Genomic DNA, 14,604 nt, shown 5'->3' on the forward strand with positions numbered 1-14,604 from the left:
AAATTTAATAGATGATTTTAGACCAGACTAGATCAAGTAATAGAAGAAACAGTAAACTCAAAGAAAGATCGTTTGAAATAGTTGAGACAGAGAAGAAAAATGTAAAGGAAAGAAATAAAAAAGAGTTAAAGACTTTTGAGTCAGGAAGCACACTGAAAACTAAATTATACATTGAGGAGTTATGCAAAGATAGGACAAAAAGGATAGTGAAGGAACAGGGTGTGTGTGTGTGTGTGTGTGTGTGTGTGTGTGTGTGTGTTAGAGAGAGAGAGAGAGACAGAGAGAGAGAGAGAGAGAGAGAGAGAGAGAGAGAGAGAGGTGGAAAGAATATCCAAAGAAGTAATAGCATAGAAACTTTCTAAATCTGGAAAAGCCAATATTCATCTACATCCAAGAAGCTCTATAAGTTTTAAATAAGGTGAACCAAATGAGAAAAATCAGAGATGTTTGAAACCACATTGTTAAAAGGAAATGTTTTTGAAAACAGAAGGAAAAAGAGCAGATTTAGCAGATTTCTCAGCAGCAGGTTTTCAGTTCAGAATGGAGAGGAATTATATTCCACGATGTATGGTTTAGTGACAGAGATTACTTCTGAGAAATGTATTTCTAGTCAATGTCATCATTGTGCAAGCATCATAGGGTGAACTTACACAAACCTACAGGGAATACCCTACCACGCACAGGCTTTGTGGAATATCACAGTGTTTCCAGACAACTAACCTAGTCTCAACTAGCTCTGCAGAATAATGACATTGCGGCATCAGCTCCATTCTGGCCTCTGCCACATGACAGTTTTGTGTGAATTTTCTTTCTGCTCTCTCAGGACATTTTTTCTCTCTCAACTTCTAACTCCATTCTCCTTTTAATTCTCAGTTCATTGAAAAGATTCATATTTAGCTAAAAACACTGAAAACTTTGGAAAAAAATTTCATCTTATGCCCAAGAAATTTAATTAACTGTCTTCACGGATGTCCGTCTGTTTTTTTCTTGTTTTCCTATGGGATGTGGCCCTTGTTTCCACTTCAGCCCAGTCCTTATTTCCATATGCATGAGGCATCCAACCATCACACACCCAGGAACATCCTGGAGGAAGGTACCCTACCATCTGCCTCATCAGCCTTCAGGTGCACAGTGGCTATTCCTTCAGCCGTTGTATGTGCTTTAGGGCTTTTCATTTAAAAGTGTGTTTCACTATCCCCCAAATAAAGTTCCTGGACCTCAAAAAGTGATGTGCATTGGGGGCATTGACAGCCAATTTTCATTGAAAGTCTCTTCTTCCCTTGGTAATTGAGGAAGACTGGGAAGAAGGGAACAAAACTCAGATCTCCTGTAACTCCTCATTTAGCAACAGATTCAGTGCAAATTTAGAAAGTTGGAGACATAGAGTGATGTTGGTGTGGTTTTCTGTGGCATACTAAGGAGACAGCAGAAGATGGTCAGTGGTCCGTCTCCATCCAACTGGTACCCATTGTCCATTAGTTAGGTCCTAATAAAATACAAAAGACAATTTTTATGACAAAGCCCTAAGGACTTCATTAAAACACTTTGCCCAGAAATTGGTCAACAGGGACATGACAAGTGTTTATATCAGAGCTACTGTTTTTTGTCTACTTTATGTAGAAATCTGAGAGATGTGACCAGCTTCATGGGGCTGATTCTCCATCCAGGGGCCAGCGCTAACAGAGTTATGAGTTATGAGTCTGTCTGGGTCTTCCTAAGAAGACAACACGGAGTGAGTGGCTTAAACAACAAATATTGATTTTCTTACAATTTTGAAGTCTGAATGTTGAAGATCAAGGTGCTGGCAGGGATGGTTCTTGGTGCAGCTTCTTCCTGGCATGCACTGGGGCACCTTCTAATACACTGCGTCTCCCCATGGCCTCTTCTCTGCGTGCACGTGAAAAGTGAGAGGTCTCTGGTGTCTCTTCCTCTTCTTATAAAGACAGCACGTCTATTGCATTAGGTTCTCACACTTCTGACCACATTTAACCTTAATTGTATCATTAAAATTCCAATATAGATCCATTGAATTTAAGGTTTCAGCATATGAATTTTAAAGAGGGAACAATTCAATTGATGACACAAACCGAGATGGTGAGAAGCATTAGAATATATATGTTTTTAATCACTAAGGAATAATGGGCCATGAGGAACTTGTAGGAAAGTTCCCAGTAATCGGTGAAAGTTCAGTTGTAAGAGGAAAATGTGCCTTCCTCCTTTCTTTTGTGGCAGAAGAATGTGAGGAAGCAGAACCACAGATATCAAAGAAAGAGGAGCCCTGGGGACAGCTGAGGTGCTGGTGAGGAGGGAGAGCACTGAGCAGATGAGGAAGCCCCGCCCTCCCTGCACCTGCTCCTGACCCGGCCTCCTGCTCTGTGGGCCCCGCGCGCCCCCTGCTGGTCCTGAGCGGCACCTGCGCCCGCCCCCTCCGCCTCCCTGCAGGGAGGTTTGTGTCTGGGCTCACACTCACCTCCCCTCACTGTGTCTCTCGCACAGTAATACACGGCCGTGTCCGCGGCGGTCACAGAGCTCAGCTTCAGGGAGAACTGGTTCTTGGACGTGTCTTTTGAAATGGTGACTCGACTCTTGAGGGAGGGGTTGTAGTTGGTGCTACCACTACTACCACCGATATACCCAATCCACTCCAGCCCCTTCCCTGGGGGCTGGCGGATCCAGCTCCAGCCATAACCACTGCTGATGGAGTAACCAGAGACAGCGCAGGTGAGGGACAGGGTCTCCGAAGGCTTCACCAGTCCTGGGCCCGACTCCTGCAGCTGCACCTGGGACAGGACCCCTGTGAACAGAGAGACCCACAGTGAGCCCTGGGATCAGAGACAGCCTCCCATATCGTCATATCTGCATCCCCGAGACACTCACATCTGGGAGCTGCCACCAGGAGGAGGAAGAACCACAGGTGCTTCATGTTCTTGCACAGGATGTCCGTGACTCTCAGAGAACATTTCCCATGTGAGCTGGACCCTGAATTTAAGGAAATGTGTGGTGGTTTCCTGTGGGTGCCTAAATGAGGATTTGCATGTGGGTGGTGCCTTTGTATGGAGAGGTGAAAAGGGATGAGGGAGGCCCCAGTCTTTGGGGCTCACCCTGAGAGGAGGATGCTGGCTGTGCTCTCTGAGAACTCAGTTCTCTTCCTGGGGCCTCCCCTCACCAAGCCCAGAGTCCTCTTCTTCCAGGTAGGGAGATGTGCTGAAGGAGCTGTTCTGGGAGATGAGTGTGATCATGGATCGAGGACAGATTTTGGAATAGGTTCAATGCTGTTCTACCCGTGAAAATTTATATGAAATCAACCAAACATCCAGGTTGTCTAAATTGTCAAATCTCCATTAAAAAACATTAGGGCAGCAGATAAATATATTCATCACAGTTAATTTATATAAACCTACATCCATGCAATGTTTATCGTAATTCAGAATATCCAGCGCGGTTGGAATATATCTGTCCCAGAGAGCGCGTCATAAAAAAAAAAAAAAAAAGTCTGAGACCTTCCCTTTTGTGAACGTTTGAAGTTTGGGATTCTGTCTGCAATCTCAGGAGAAGGCAGTGGGACGTATCTCCAACCATCTCAATGTGTGATGCTGAGAATGTGACCTGACCATTACACACTTCTGTGTGAATAGATGTAGATTGGGGATCACAGTGACAATTTTAGTCAAAAACGATAATAGGTCAGCACAGGAGCATAGTCTCATCATCATGATTAGTGCAATTGCCTTTCCTGGGAACAAGAGAGGACATCTGTGAGCCCTCCTTTCTGAGAGCACAAGGAACTCTGGTTCTTCCCTGACAGATCACACTTCTGAAACATGGCTGGACAATGACACTCAAGCCCAGAGTCCTCACCCACATATTTATCATTTCAGGTGCATCTGTGTCTGAAAGACTTTCTCCTTCATTGAATTGCATGAACATACCTTAGAGTTTGCGGTATTGCAACTTGGGCATTTGACATTAGTTTGGTGAATTATATAATAAATAATCTATCTCCATGGATGTGGGTAACAGGAGAATCATCAGAAGTTGGGTGTGTTTTAACATCAGGACAAACCTGGGCTGTCTTGTTAGGACTGAACAAGTGAGCTGACCTGTGGGACAACAGAGGAAAAGACACAGAGCCAACATCCAGAGCCAGGTGAGCTCCTTACCTACCAGGTGGTCTCTGGACATTTTGTTTAAACAGATCCAGAAAGACCTTCCTCACCATCATTAGAATTATGAACATTGAGGGAAATTGAGATAAATTTTTATTTACAGAGAATAACTCATAGGCTTGTAGGCATCAATGTGGGTGTGTACGGGATTGCTAGGATATGCTCATACACAGAACAGAAGAAATAATTCTGTTTCATGGAAAGAAAACCAAAGAGCTTCTGAATTGGTAGGGATTCTTTGCCACAAATGTGTCAGGTCACTAGATCATTTTATGATGCTGGAGATAACACTTCCCAACCTTGTCCTGGAGACAAAATGCAAAAGAGTAAAGATTCAAGTGAGATTCCTTTGAAAAATACAAGTAATGAACAGACCAAAATAAATGAACCATTATGTAAAGAGTGCTAATGAAATGAAACAATAAATTCCATGTTGAGGTGACGGGGAAGTTCCATCTCACAGCTCATTTTCACCTTTATGGGCAGCAAGTGCCCTCTGCAGCCCAGCTCCCACCTTGAAGGGCGGTTTCTGTCTGAGCTCTGTGAATGAGCTGGAGTCATTGTGAGCCATTCAGAAAAGTAGCTGATTCTACTTCTTCAAACGGGAATTTAAACCATCAACTCCTCACCTTAGCCAGTCTATTTTTGTAACTGTGCATGACCCTTGGGAATGCAGTCACCATTTCTTTCATAATGGGAGTTGACTGTGCCAGGAAGGTAACAGGAAGATGGGTAAATTTAAAGTCTGGGTACATAAACTGCTGAATTATCAAAGCCTGGAGCCACGTTCTGTCATCTTGCTTAATTAGTTGTGAATTTGTTTTCAGTTGTTTAGTTCAAGTTCCCATTACTCACTTTCTGGTAAAATAGTCAGATACGATAATCTTGAGATATTAAAATGAAAAAAATAGCTAATTTCAAAATGAACCCAACTTCCAGGAGAGATGAAAATTCCTTTGTGGTGAAGAGTGTGAAGGGTGGAGACATGGTTGAATACTGGGGTTGTGTTCACAATTGTATTATTTTAATTAGGGAATTTCTGTACATCCCTTATATTTGTTAGAAACTCCCATTGAGAACTTCAATCTAATGTAATTAGTTGATGGGTCACACAAAAACAATGAAGCTGAAGGTTGTTGAGCAGGACTTGCTATTACAACTTTAGCTTTCCTTTAGAACACACTCCTCTACCTGATGTGACATTAGCCCAGGTGCACTGAAGAGCGCTTGACAGTTAACCAAAGACCAGGAAATGGACACTCACGTGTGTGGAGCAGGGCATGGCCTGGGATGCTTTGCAAACAAAGTGACTTCTCACGTCTTCTGGAAAACCCATCAAAATGGGCAAGTTAGGGATTTCTTAGATGCCCCCCTCTATCCCACATTCATGGCTAACATAAAAGTGGAAGTTGATGCAAAATGACATCATATGGAAGATAAAGAAAGTGCTGCACCACTGCCTCAGCTCAGCACAGCTACCTCTTCCCTCAGGGCTTCTGACTCTCTCAGGATGTGGGTGTCCACACTGCGTCTCTCGTACAGTAATGCACGGCCGTGTCCTCAGCCTTTAGGCTGCTGATCTGCAGATGCACTGTGCTGACAGAGGTGTCCATGGAGAAGACAAACCGTCCTGTTTAGCCCTGGGCATACGTTGGGTTCCCAGTGTTGGTGTTCCCATCCCATCCACTCAAGCCCTTCTCCAGGGACCTGTCTCACCCAATTCATACCATAGGTGGTAAAGCTGTAACCAGAAGCCTCGCAGAAAACCTTCACTGAGGCCACAGGCTGCTTCACCTCAGGCCCAAACTGCACCAGCTGCACCTGGGAGTGGGCACCGGTGGAGAGGACACAGGATTGCGGGAAGTCTCACTTGACTGCCCTGGTTTCTCTGTCACCCCTGGGACTGGGGAGCCCCTTAACTTTTGCTGCTGCCACCAAGAATAGGATCCTGTAGGTCCTGTGCATGGTGAGGAGCTGTGCTGTTGGTGGGGTGTGGTCCCCAGGAGGGGTGTTGTTGTCGGGTGATGCTCTCAGGGCACAGAGTTATCTGTATTAACCTCAGTGATTTGCATATTCAGGAAGGATGCAATTTAATAGCCCAATTCCTGACCCAGTATGAGAAAGAGCGAATACATGACACATGGACGACACAGTTGTAGAAGCTGAGGGTTCAGGCCGTAATCCTGTTAGAAGCCATGGTAATTATTCCTAGTGACATGGAAATGGCTGACAGCCCTCAATTCAGTTAATTCCTTCGGTTCACCTGAGTGTCTACAAGAATCCGATGAACCTCAGGACTCTTCTTCATGGATGATTCTGAAGATTGTCAATCAACTCAGTGCTACAGACAGGCAGCTAATGGAGGATTTTCAGTCCACTGATACACTGGGCCAGCAACTTAGGAAACATCCAAAAATGAAACATTTTTTTCAATGCCAATCAATATTAAATTCAAGAGTCAGGATTTTCAGTAAACTGGAGCGTAAAATTTTCATGATTCTTGTCAATGGGGTCTCAAACGTCATGGCATGCAGAAGAAATGAGCTCATCATGGTTAGACAGAAGCTTCTTTTCCTAGGAAGTTAGTCTCTCAAACTAAAGCAACAGAGAAGTGGTTTCCTGAAATCTTGTGAACTCCAGCCATGAAACTCCAAAAACTCTCCAATTTTTTGGTTCATGTCTTAAAACTTAAGAAGCAATGAAAAAATCTACAAAATTGGAAGCCTACTCCAGCAGAGATAATTTTCCCTAATTGAAAAATAGACCAGTATTCACAAAGAGACACTTTTTCGTGGGACCTACAACGTACACAGATTTCTGTGACCTGAAGAAGTTTCCCTAAGAGAATCATCCTCTAGACATCTAGGTATGCAAAACACACTGTGTATATTTGTGTATGATTAATCTGTACAAGCCCTTGGCATATTAAACAAACCTCATGTTAAATGTGATAACTTTATCCCTTACTGTGAACTCACACTTTACTGGTTTCAAAAGTTCATCGCCCTTGTGAGGCAGCAGCAGGTGCCTTTGAGAACGTGCTGATGCTTCAAGTGAACACGTTATAGATCCTCACTTGACTTCATGGTTTCATATTTAGAACTGGCATGTCTGTGAATGAAAACCCACCATTTTTATCCAACTGAGTTTCATCTTTTGAGATCATTCTGGACCTTGCCAACAGCCTCCATCGTGCAGGCTCCAAATCTTTTGCTTTTAAGGGAATAAGGGAACAAATTCATCCTGCTCTCAGGTGAGAAGCTTTATTGACTTCTATTATATTTATTAGAAACTCTCATTGAGAGCCATAATCAAACATTATTTGTTTATGGATCATACCTCAAAACTGAAACTGTTTTTCCTAGTGGCTATATCATTCTATATTTTCACAATTATAGAAAACATTATAAAGGCTCAAGATGAATTAAAACTAGAAATATTATATGACCAGAAATTCTGCTTCTAGAAATAAACCCAAAGCAGATGCAATCACCACCTTGTTAAGATATCTGAATCCTATGTTTATTGAAACCCTATTAATAACAACCAGGATATGGAAACTGAGTGTCAGTAGATAGACAAATGGATAAAGACAATGTTGTATGTATACATAGTAGAATACTATTTAATCTTATAAAAGAAGATGCTGCCATTTTCCAAAAGATGGATCGAATCCCATCACTACTAACAGGGCACGCCGTCCATTCTAGCTCCTCCCTAGGGGATGGCAGATCCTTATTCAGCAGTAAACACTGGCTGTGATGGGAAGTAGACTTTTATGAACTGTTGTATTTTTCAGCATAAGACATCAATGTCTTAAAATATTCTGTGGTGTCTGCATGTGATAAAGTGGAGTCTAATATTAGAGGTAAAATTAAAAATGCAGGGGTCTTCTAGACACCAAGTCATAGGATGATCATGGCTGTGTACTTGAAGGTGTGGACCATAGGTCATACATACTAGTTGGAGTAGTTTTGGCAAAATATGTTCCAGGGGTAAAACTTTCTTGAACTGGCCAGAGAGTACACAGGTGAGGCAGACGGTCAGTGAAGGCACTAGCAGTCTGGGACTAACTCCTGTAGCTGCTCCCAGGACAGGACACTTAGAGATATAGAGACTTAGTCCCTGTCAGTCACATGCAGTCACAACCATCCCTATAGGCCACGTCTGACATCTGAAACACTCAACTTGAGAGCAGTCACTGGGCAAAGGAGAAGACATAACAATGTCGTCTTCTTCGTGAACACAACTCTGCATTCCTCTCAGACCTTCGCCTTTTCTAAGGAGAAAGTGATTAGCTTTTCCATTCCCAATGTTGACTCTATCTGAGAGCTTGAAGAAAAATCTTGATGTGGGACAGGTTTTTTTAATAAGAGAGAGAGACTGGGCTCAGACTCCCCTGTATTTGAAAGTTTTATTGTTGTCTTTCTTTCTGGCTGAATTGAAGCACTGCCTTGCCAAAAACTACAGCCACTAAGGTTGATGAAAGCTTTCTGATTCTGATATTTCATCTTGGGACATATGAAATTCTATATCAATTGACTCATGCAAATCTCAAGAGAATAATTACAAAATGACTCTCTAACTAATGAGTATTACTCCAATACTAGGCTGTTCTTACTGCCAACAATCTTCTGGAGAGGTTGATGAAGAAATAAATAGTTAATTCAATTTTAAAGTTAAAATTACCAAAACTTTCAGAAACCCCTGAACACCCTTTGCCCAAGGTGTTGTCACTAGTGTGTATGACCTCTGATTCACTCCCTCAGGGACACAGGCATGATTACCCTATGACTTAATATATGAAAGTCTATGGATTATTTGTTTTACCTCCCGTATTAGACTCTGCTATGCTACATGCAGAACAACAAAATATTTTAAGGACTGATATTTGCTGTATTAGTCTGTTTTCACACTGCTAATAAAGACATACATGAGACAGAGTAATTTATAGAGGAAAAAGTTTAATGGACTTACAGTTACACATGGCTTGGGAGGCCTCAGCCTCATGGTGGAAGACAAGGAGGAGCAAGTCATATCTTACATGGAGATGGCAGCAGACAAAGAGAGGGCAGGGAAACTCCCGTTTTTTAAAACCATCAGATCTCGTGAAAGACAGCCGCTATCACAAAAGCAGCACAAGGAAGAACTCCCTCCATGATTTAATCACCTCCCACTGGGTTTCTCCCATGACACACGGAAATTGTGGAAGACACAATTCAAGATGAAATTGGAGCAGGAACACAGACAAACCATGTAGTTCCACCACTGGCCCCTCTCAAATCCAATGTCCTTACATTTCAAAAACATTAATGACTTTACAACAGCCCCCTGAAGTCTTCACTCATTTGAGCCCTAACTCAAAAGTCCACAGCCCATGGTCTCTTCTGAGACGAGGCAAGTCCCTTTGATCTATGAGCCTGTAAAATAAAAAATAAGCCAGTTACTTCCTACATACAATGGTAGTTCAGGCATCGTGTAAATACAGCCATTCCAAATGGGAGAAATTGGTCCAAACTACAGGCCACATGCAAGTCTGAAATCGAGCAGGGCAGTCAAATCTTAAAGTTCCAAATAATCTTCTTTTACTCCATGTCTCAAATCCAGGTTACCTGATGCAATAGGTGGGTTCCCATGGTCTTGGGCAGTTATGCCCTTGTGGCTTTTCAGGGCACTTTCACAGGCTGCCCTGGCTGCTTTCATGGGCTGGCCTTGAGTGTCTGTGGTTTTTCCATGCACACTTGCAAGCTGTCAGTGGATCTACCGTTCTGCGTTCTAGAGGACAGTGGCTTTCTTCTTATGGGCTCCATTACGTGGTAACCCAGTGGAGACTCTGTATGGGATTTCTGACCCCACATTTCCCTGTCACACTGGGACTAAAGGCACCTGCCACAACACCTGGCTAATTTTTCTATCTTTAGTAGAGATGGGGTTTTGCTCTGTTGGCAAGGCTGGTCTTGAACTCTTAACCTCAAGTCATCTGCCTGCCTAAGCCTTCCAAAGTGCTGGGATTACAGGCCTGAGCCTCTGTGCCTGGTCAAGATTAATATAACTATGTAATTTAATGATGTATTTGAAAACTTCATGGTCATACAAACACACATACATACACAACAGCCCAGCAAGGACACTTACATGTGCCCATGCAAAAGTGAATGTATACCTAAACACCAAAACAACACACCTATTTGTTTCATATTATTCTAATTATTTAATTTAATTTAAATTGTGTTTGCAGTTTGCAGTTGTGGTACAAAATAATGCTTTTCTACATGTATATCTGTCTATACCAATATTAAAAAGACAAATATATTTAAATACGTGTTTTGGTAAAAATGTATGTAAATGCCATTCTTGTCAAATATGTCACTTAAATGTGCAATGGAATTTATTTTAAATATCAGTCTGCTTTTAATAAATTGAATAAGTAATAAGGTGTACATCACCTTTAAAATTGTATTACATTATTTGTTGAATTTACATTTTTGTAGTTTTCAAAGTAGGCAGGAAAAATTGTTTCACTTGAAAAGTTTTGAAAAAAAATTTTTTTGGCATGAATATTCGATGCAAACTCTAGTCTTTATTTGCCAGTATTCCTTTAAAATAGAGAAGATACAGCAATATGAAACTGAACATAGCCCATGCTTTTCAGGACTCACTCACAATGCCAGTTACCTAGAGGGTGGCCTGGGAGAGTCCAAGCACATGGGGATTTAGATTTCAACATCAGTGCACTAGTGAGCCCCAGGGCTGCGCACACAGAGGCCAGCAGGAGCTGCAGAGCCCACTCTGGTACTTAGGGAACGGAGGGGATGGGATGAGGGTGATGTCTGCAGGACCATGGAAAAGGGTGAGGAGGGCAGAGAGTCTGCAGGTAGATGAGCATATTCTAAGGAGAATCATTATCCTCCTAAACTTGGTTGGCTTCAGTGATTATGAAGAGAAGGGATCTGATTCACCAGACTTGGAGGACACAAAGTAAAGGGACATTCTTTATCCTGCGTGGAGACTGAGGAAGAAAAAAGACATTCAAAGAAAAAAGGAAGATAGAGAAATAGTCTGAAAAACAGTATACCCAAAGTGAACCAAAGGGGAGAACAAGAGCGTTTAAAGTGATGTTTAATAAAAAAAAAAAAAAAAAAAAAAAACAGAAACAAAATATCATGCATATGCTGAGTTAAAATTAGAAAATATATACAATTGATTATTACAGCACAAAAACACAAAGCTCTATTTATTGAAACATTTTGTATTGAGGATATGCATTTTTTTAAAGAAAGGGTCTGTCTCTGTCAACCAGGCTGTAATGTAGTGGCACAATCACAGCTCATTGCAGCACCAACCTCCCAGGCTTAAGGGATACTCCTGCCTCAGTCTTTCAAGTAACTGGTACCAGAGGTAGCACCACACCTAGCTATTTTTTTGTGTGTTTGTGTGTATAGAAAAGATCTAGCTATGTTGCCAGGCTGTTCTAAAACTCCTAAGCGCAAGTGATCTGCCTGTCCCAGCCTCGTAAAGTGCTCAGATTACAGGTGTGATTATAAAAATTTTACTATTTTAAAGATAGTATCATTTTAAATTTAAAAAAATGTAAATAAACTATTTTAAAAATTGTCCTGAGGGATCATTGCTAGTATTACTTGGAAAATCTGCAGCATTCAAAGTTGAATTAAATCCCTGCTCTAAGTTAATGTTTTGTAGGTAAAAGAAATCATGGACTTACAAAGAAGAAATGGTGAGAGATCCCGGGAAAGACTTTTCCTTGACCAGGTCAGGAACAACCAAGGTTTAAAAGGAAACCACAGCCTCTCAGGCTCCTGATGTGCAGCTGCCGCCTAAGAGAACCCACCTGTACTGAGCAGCCCCTGGTGGTTCTGAGCGCCCCCTGGTGTCCTGAGCGCCCCGTCGTTGTCCTGAGCGCCCCCTGGTGTCCTGAGACCCCCTGGTGTCCTGAGCGCCCCCTGGTGTCCTGAGACCCCCTGGTGTCCTGAGCGCCCCCTGGTGTCCTGAGCGCCCCCTCGTGGTCCTGAGCGTCCCCTGATGTCCTCAGCACCTGTGATGGTTCTGAGCAACCCCAGGTGTCCTGAGAGCCTCCTGGTGGTCCTGACTGCCCCTTTGTGGTTATGAGGAGCATCTACAATGCAATTCCCTCCTGTCTTCCTGCAGAGATTTTTGTGTCTGGACTCACACAGATGTTCCCTCTCCTGTGTCCCTCACAGTAGTACAAAGCCTCGTCCTTGGCTTTCAGGTTGGTCACTGTAAAGTAGACTGCACTTGAAAGAGTGTCGCTTGGGAATGTTAATTTATTTGTACTCATGGAGAGTAACGCTGAGAACTCCTACTTGGTCACTCACTGTTGTCACTCACACCAATCCCTGTCATGAAGCCTGCTGGACCAAGCTCATGCTGCAGCTGGTAAAGGTGATGTCAGAGGCTTTGTAGGAGATTCTCAGTGAACTGCTGGGCTGTACAATTTCCGCCCTCTGACTCCATCAATAAAGTTCACACAGGACTTCTGCAAACAGGAAATGGAAGAACAGGCCCATGTGGAGCAGCCGCAACTGGAACTGATTCACAAGGGACACTAATATCGAGGGTGATGAGAAGGAAAGCCCAGATCAGTGCAGATCCCATGGTGTGGATGCTGAGGAAGGGCACAGATATGGGGTGGCTCCTTACCAGGGCCTGTAGGAACAGGGGATGAGCTGCCTTTCATGAGGAGGGGAGGGGACACATTTCAATGTATTTCTTTTTGTGGTCATGGGTGCACCGCTCAGCATTGCTCATCTATCCTCTGTGTCTCCATTTCAGGGAGGCCAGGGTCAAAGGATTCCTGGGTCTGAATGCACAGGGTTAATCTGCCAATTGTGCTTTTTTATTCTCTAGTATAGACAGTGTTCAGGTATCTTCATAGTAGCAAACATTATCAAAATATATGTCCAGTAAGAACATAAAAATACACTTCTAGAGGAAAGGGATACCTTTCTCACAAAACAGTTCAATATTGGATATATGTGCTTGTGTCAGGAAACAGTCAATGTGGAAATGTGTGTACTTATCTGACTGAAGAGTTCACATGGAGACATGTTTGCTTGTCTGAGACAAGAGTCCATATTAGAAAATGTCTGTTTTCTGAGGAAAGAGTAAATGTGAGGACATATGTGGTGGTCTGAGGAAAGAGTCCATGTGGGGACATGTGTGTTTGTCTGAGGGAAGAATTCACATGAGGAAAGGTGTGTTTATGTGACAGAAGAGCCCGCATGCTGACAGGTGTGTGTATCCATCTGAGGGTAAATGCCCATTCAGCGACAGTGTATGTCTGAACTGAGCTGAAGTTTGGGGAAAACCTTTCTCAACCAAGGAAACAAAAGAATGATCTGGGTAGTTTGCTTCTCAGGAAGAGAAAACCTGGGTCACATAGACAATTGTTGTTGTTGCTGTTTTTTAATTAAAGGTCTTCGTTGAATGGAAACATCACACATGCAAGTGAGGAAAATTACTTCATTCTTTGTTGCATGCGTCTCATAATATCCCCACACTCCCAAATATGTTAGTAGATAATTTTATACAGTACACGTTTAATCCAGGGGTTAATGAACTGCTAAATATATTTCAATTGTATATATTTACATTTATATTTTCCATCACAAAATTAAGAGCTTAGACAAATCAAATGTGTCACGTCTCAAGCATTGCATATGACTAGAATATTCTTATTCTTCTTAAACAGGACCTGTTTAGTTATTTTACACCCACTCTCTAAATTCTTGGAATATCCTGTCTGTTTACTTGACTCTAGTTTTGGCTTTTACAGAATTTCAAACAAATGAAACTATACCGCGTAATTGCAATGCTTTCACTGAAGAAAGCAGAAAATGAAGTTGCTGACCTAAGTAACTTTGAAAATGAGGAGGTTCGATAAGTTTACATTACAAAGAAATCACACATAAGCACTCTATGTAGTACATAAACATGTTTCCTACAAGAGTACAGCTTTACATTTCTGATACTGCTATGCATGTGTCCTGAAACAGTGCAGCTAAGTAATCAAATGGCATATGGTGGGATGGAGTTCCTCACTTTGCAGTGGGTGGTTATGAACAGTCAATGAAGGAAGGCTGGAAAGGTCCCTGTGGTAGCATAGTCGGGTGGAGGCACCAGTGTGTTCTCATGTTTAATGTAATCAAGTTACAGAAGATTAGATACATCAATAGTTTCAATGTGTCCATAAACATGGGTTCATATAAGCATGCACATTTACTAGGCCAATTGGTTGAGATGTCCTAAAAGTACTTATACCACACTAACAACACACATACCCAGTATCACAATATTTTATTGTAATATTATTCTTTAAAATCAGAAACAAGCACTCTTTATAAAAATGGCTAATTTTATGTATGAAAAAGGTAATATAGAAAACAAGCTTAGAATCTAT

At 42.2% G+C, this 14,604-nt stretch overlaps 2 gene segments (V, D, J or C); both read right to left on the reverse strand.

Annotated features, from left to right (window-relative positions):
- The window catches only part of LOC102132035 (immunoglobulin heavy variable 4-59-like), a 152,555-nt gene that overhangs the window by 34,236 nt on the left and 103,715 nt on the right, over nucleotides 1-14,604 (reverse strand).
- On the reverse strand, nucleotides 1,794-3,239 carry LOC141407353 (immunoglobulin heavy variable 4-38-2-like). The segment is given in 4 exon segments: nucleotides 1,794-1,933; nucleotides 2,414-2,794; nucleotides 2,878-2,979; nucleotides 3,167-3,239. Coding segments are annotated over 4 exon segments (696 nt in total).

This window comes from Macaca fascicularis, chromosome 7 (genome assembly GCF_037993035.2).
Source record: "Macaca fascicularis isolate 582-1 chromosome 7, T2T-MFA8v1.1".
In the NCBI taxonomy this organism is placed as follows: domain Eukaryota; kingdom Metazoa; phylum Chordata; class Mammalia; order Primates; family Cercopithecidae; genus Macaca; species Macaca fascicularis.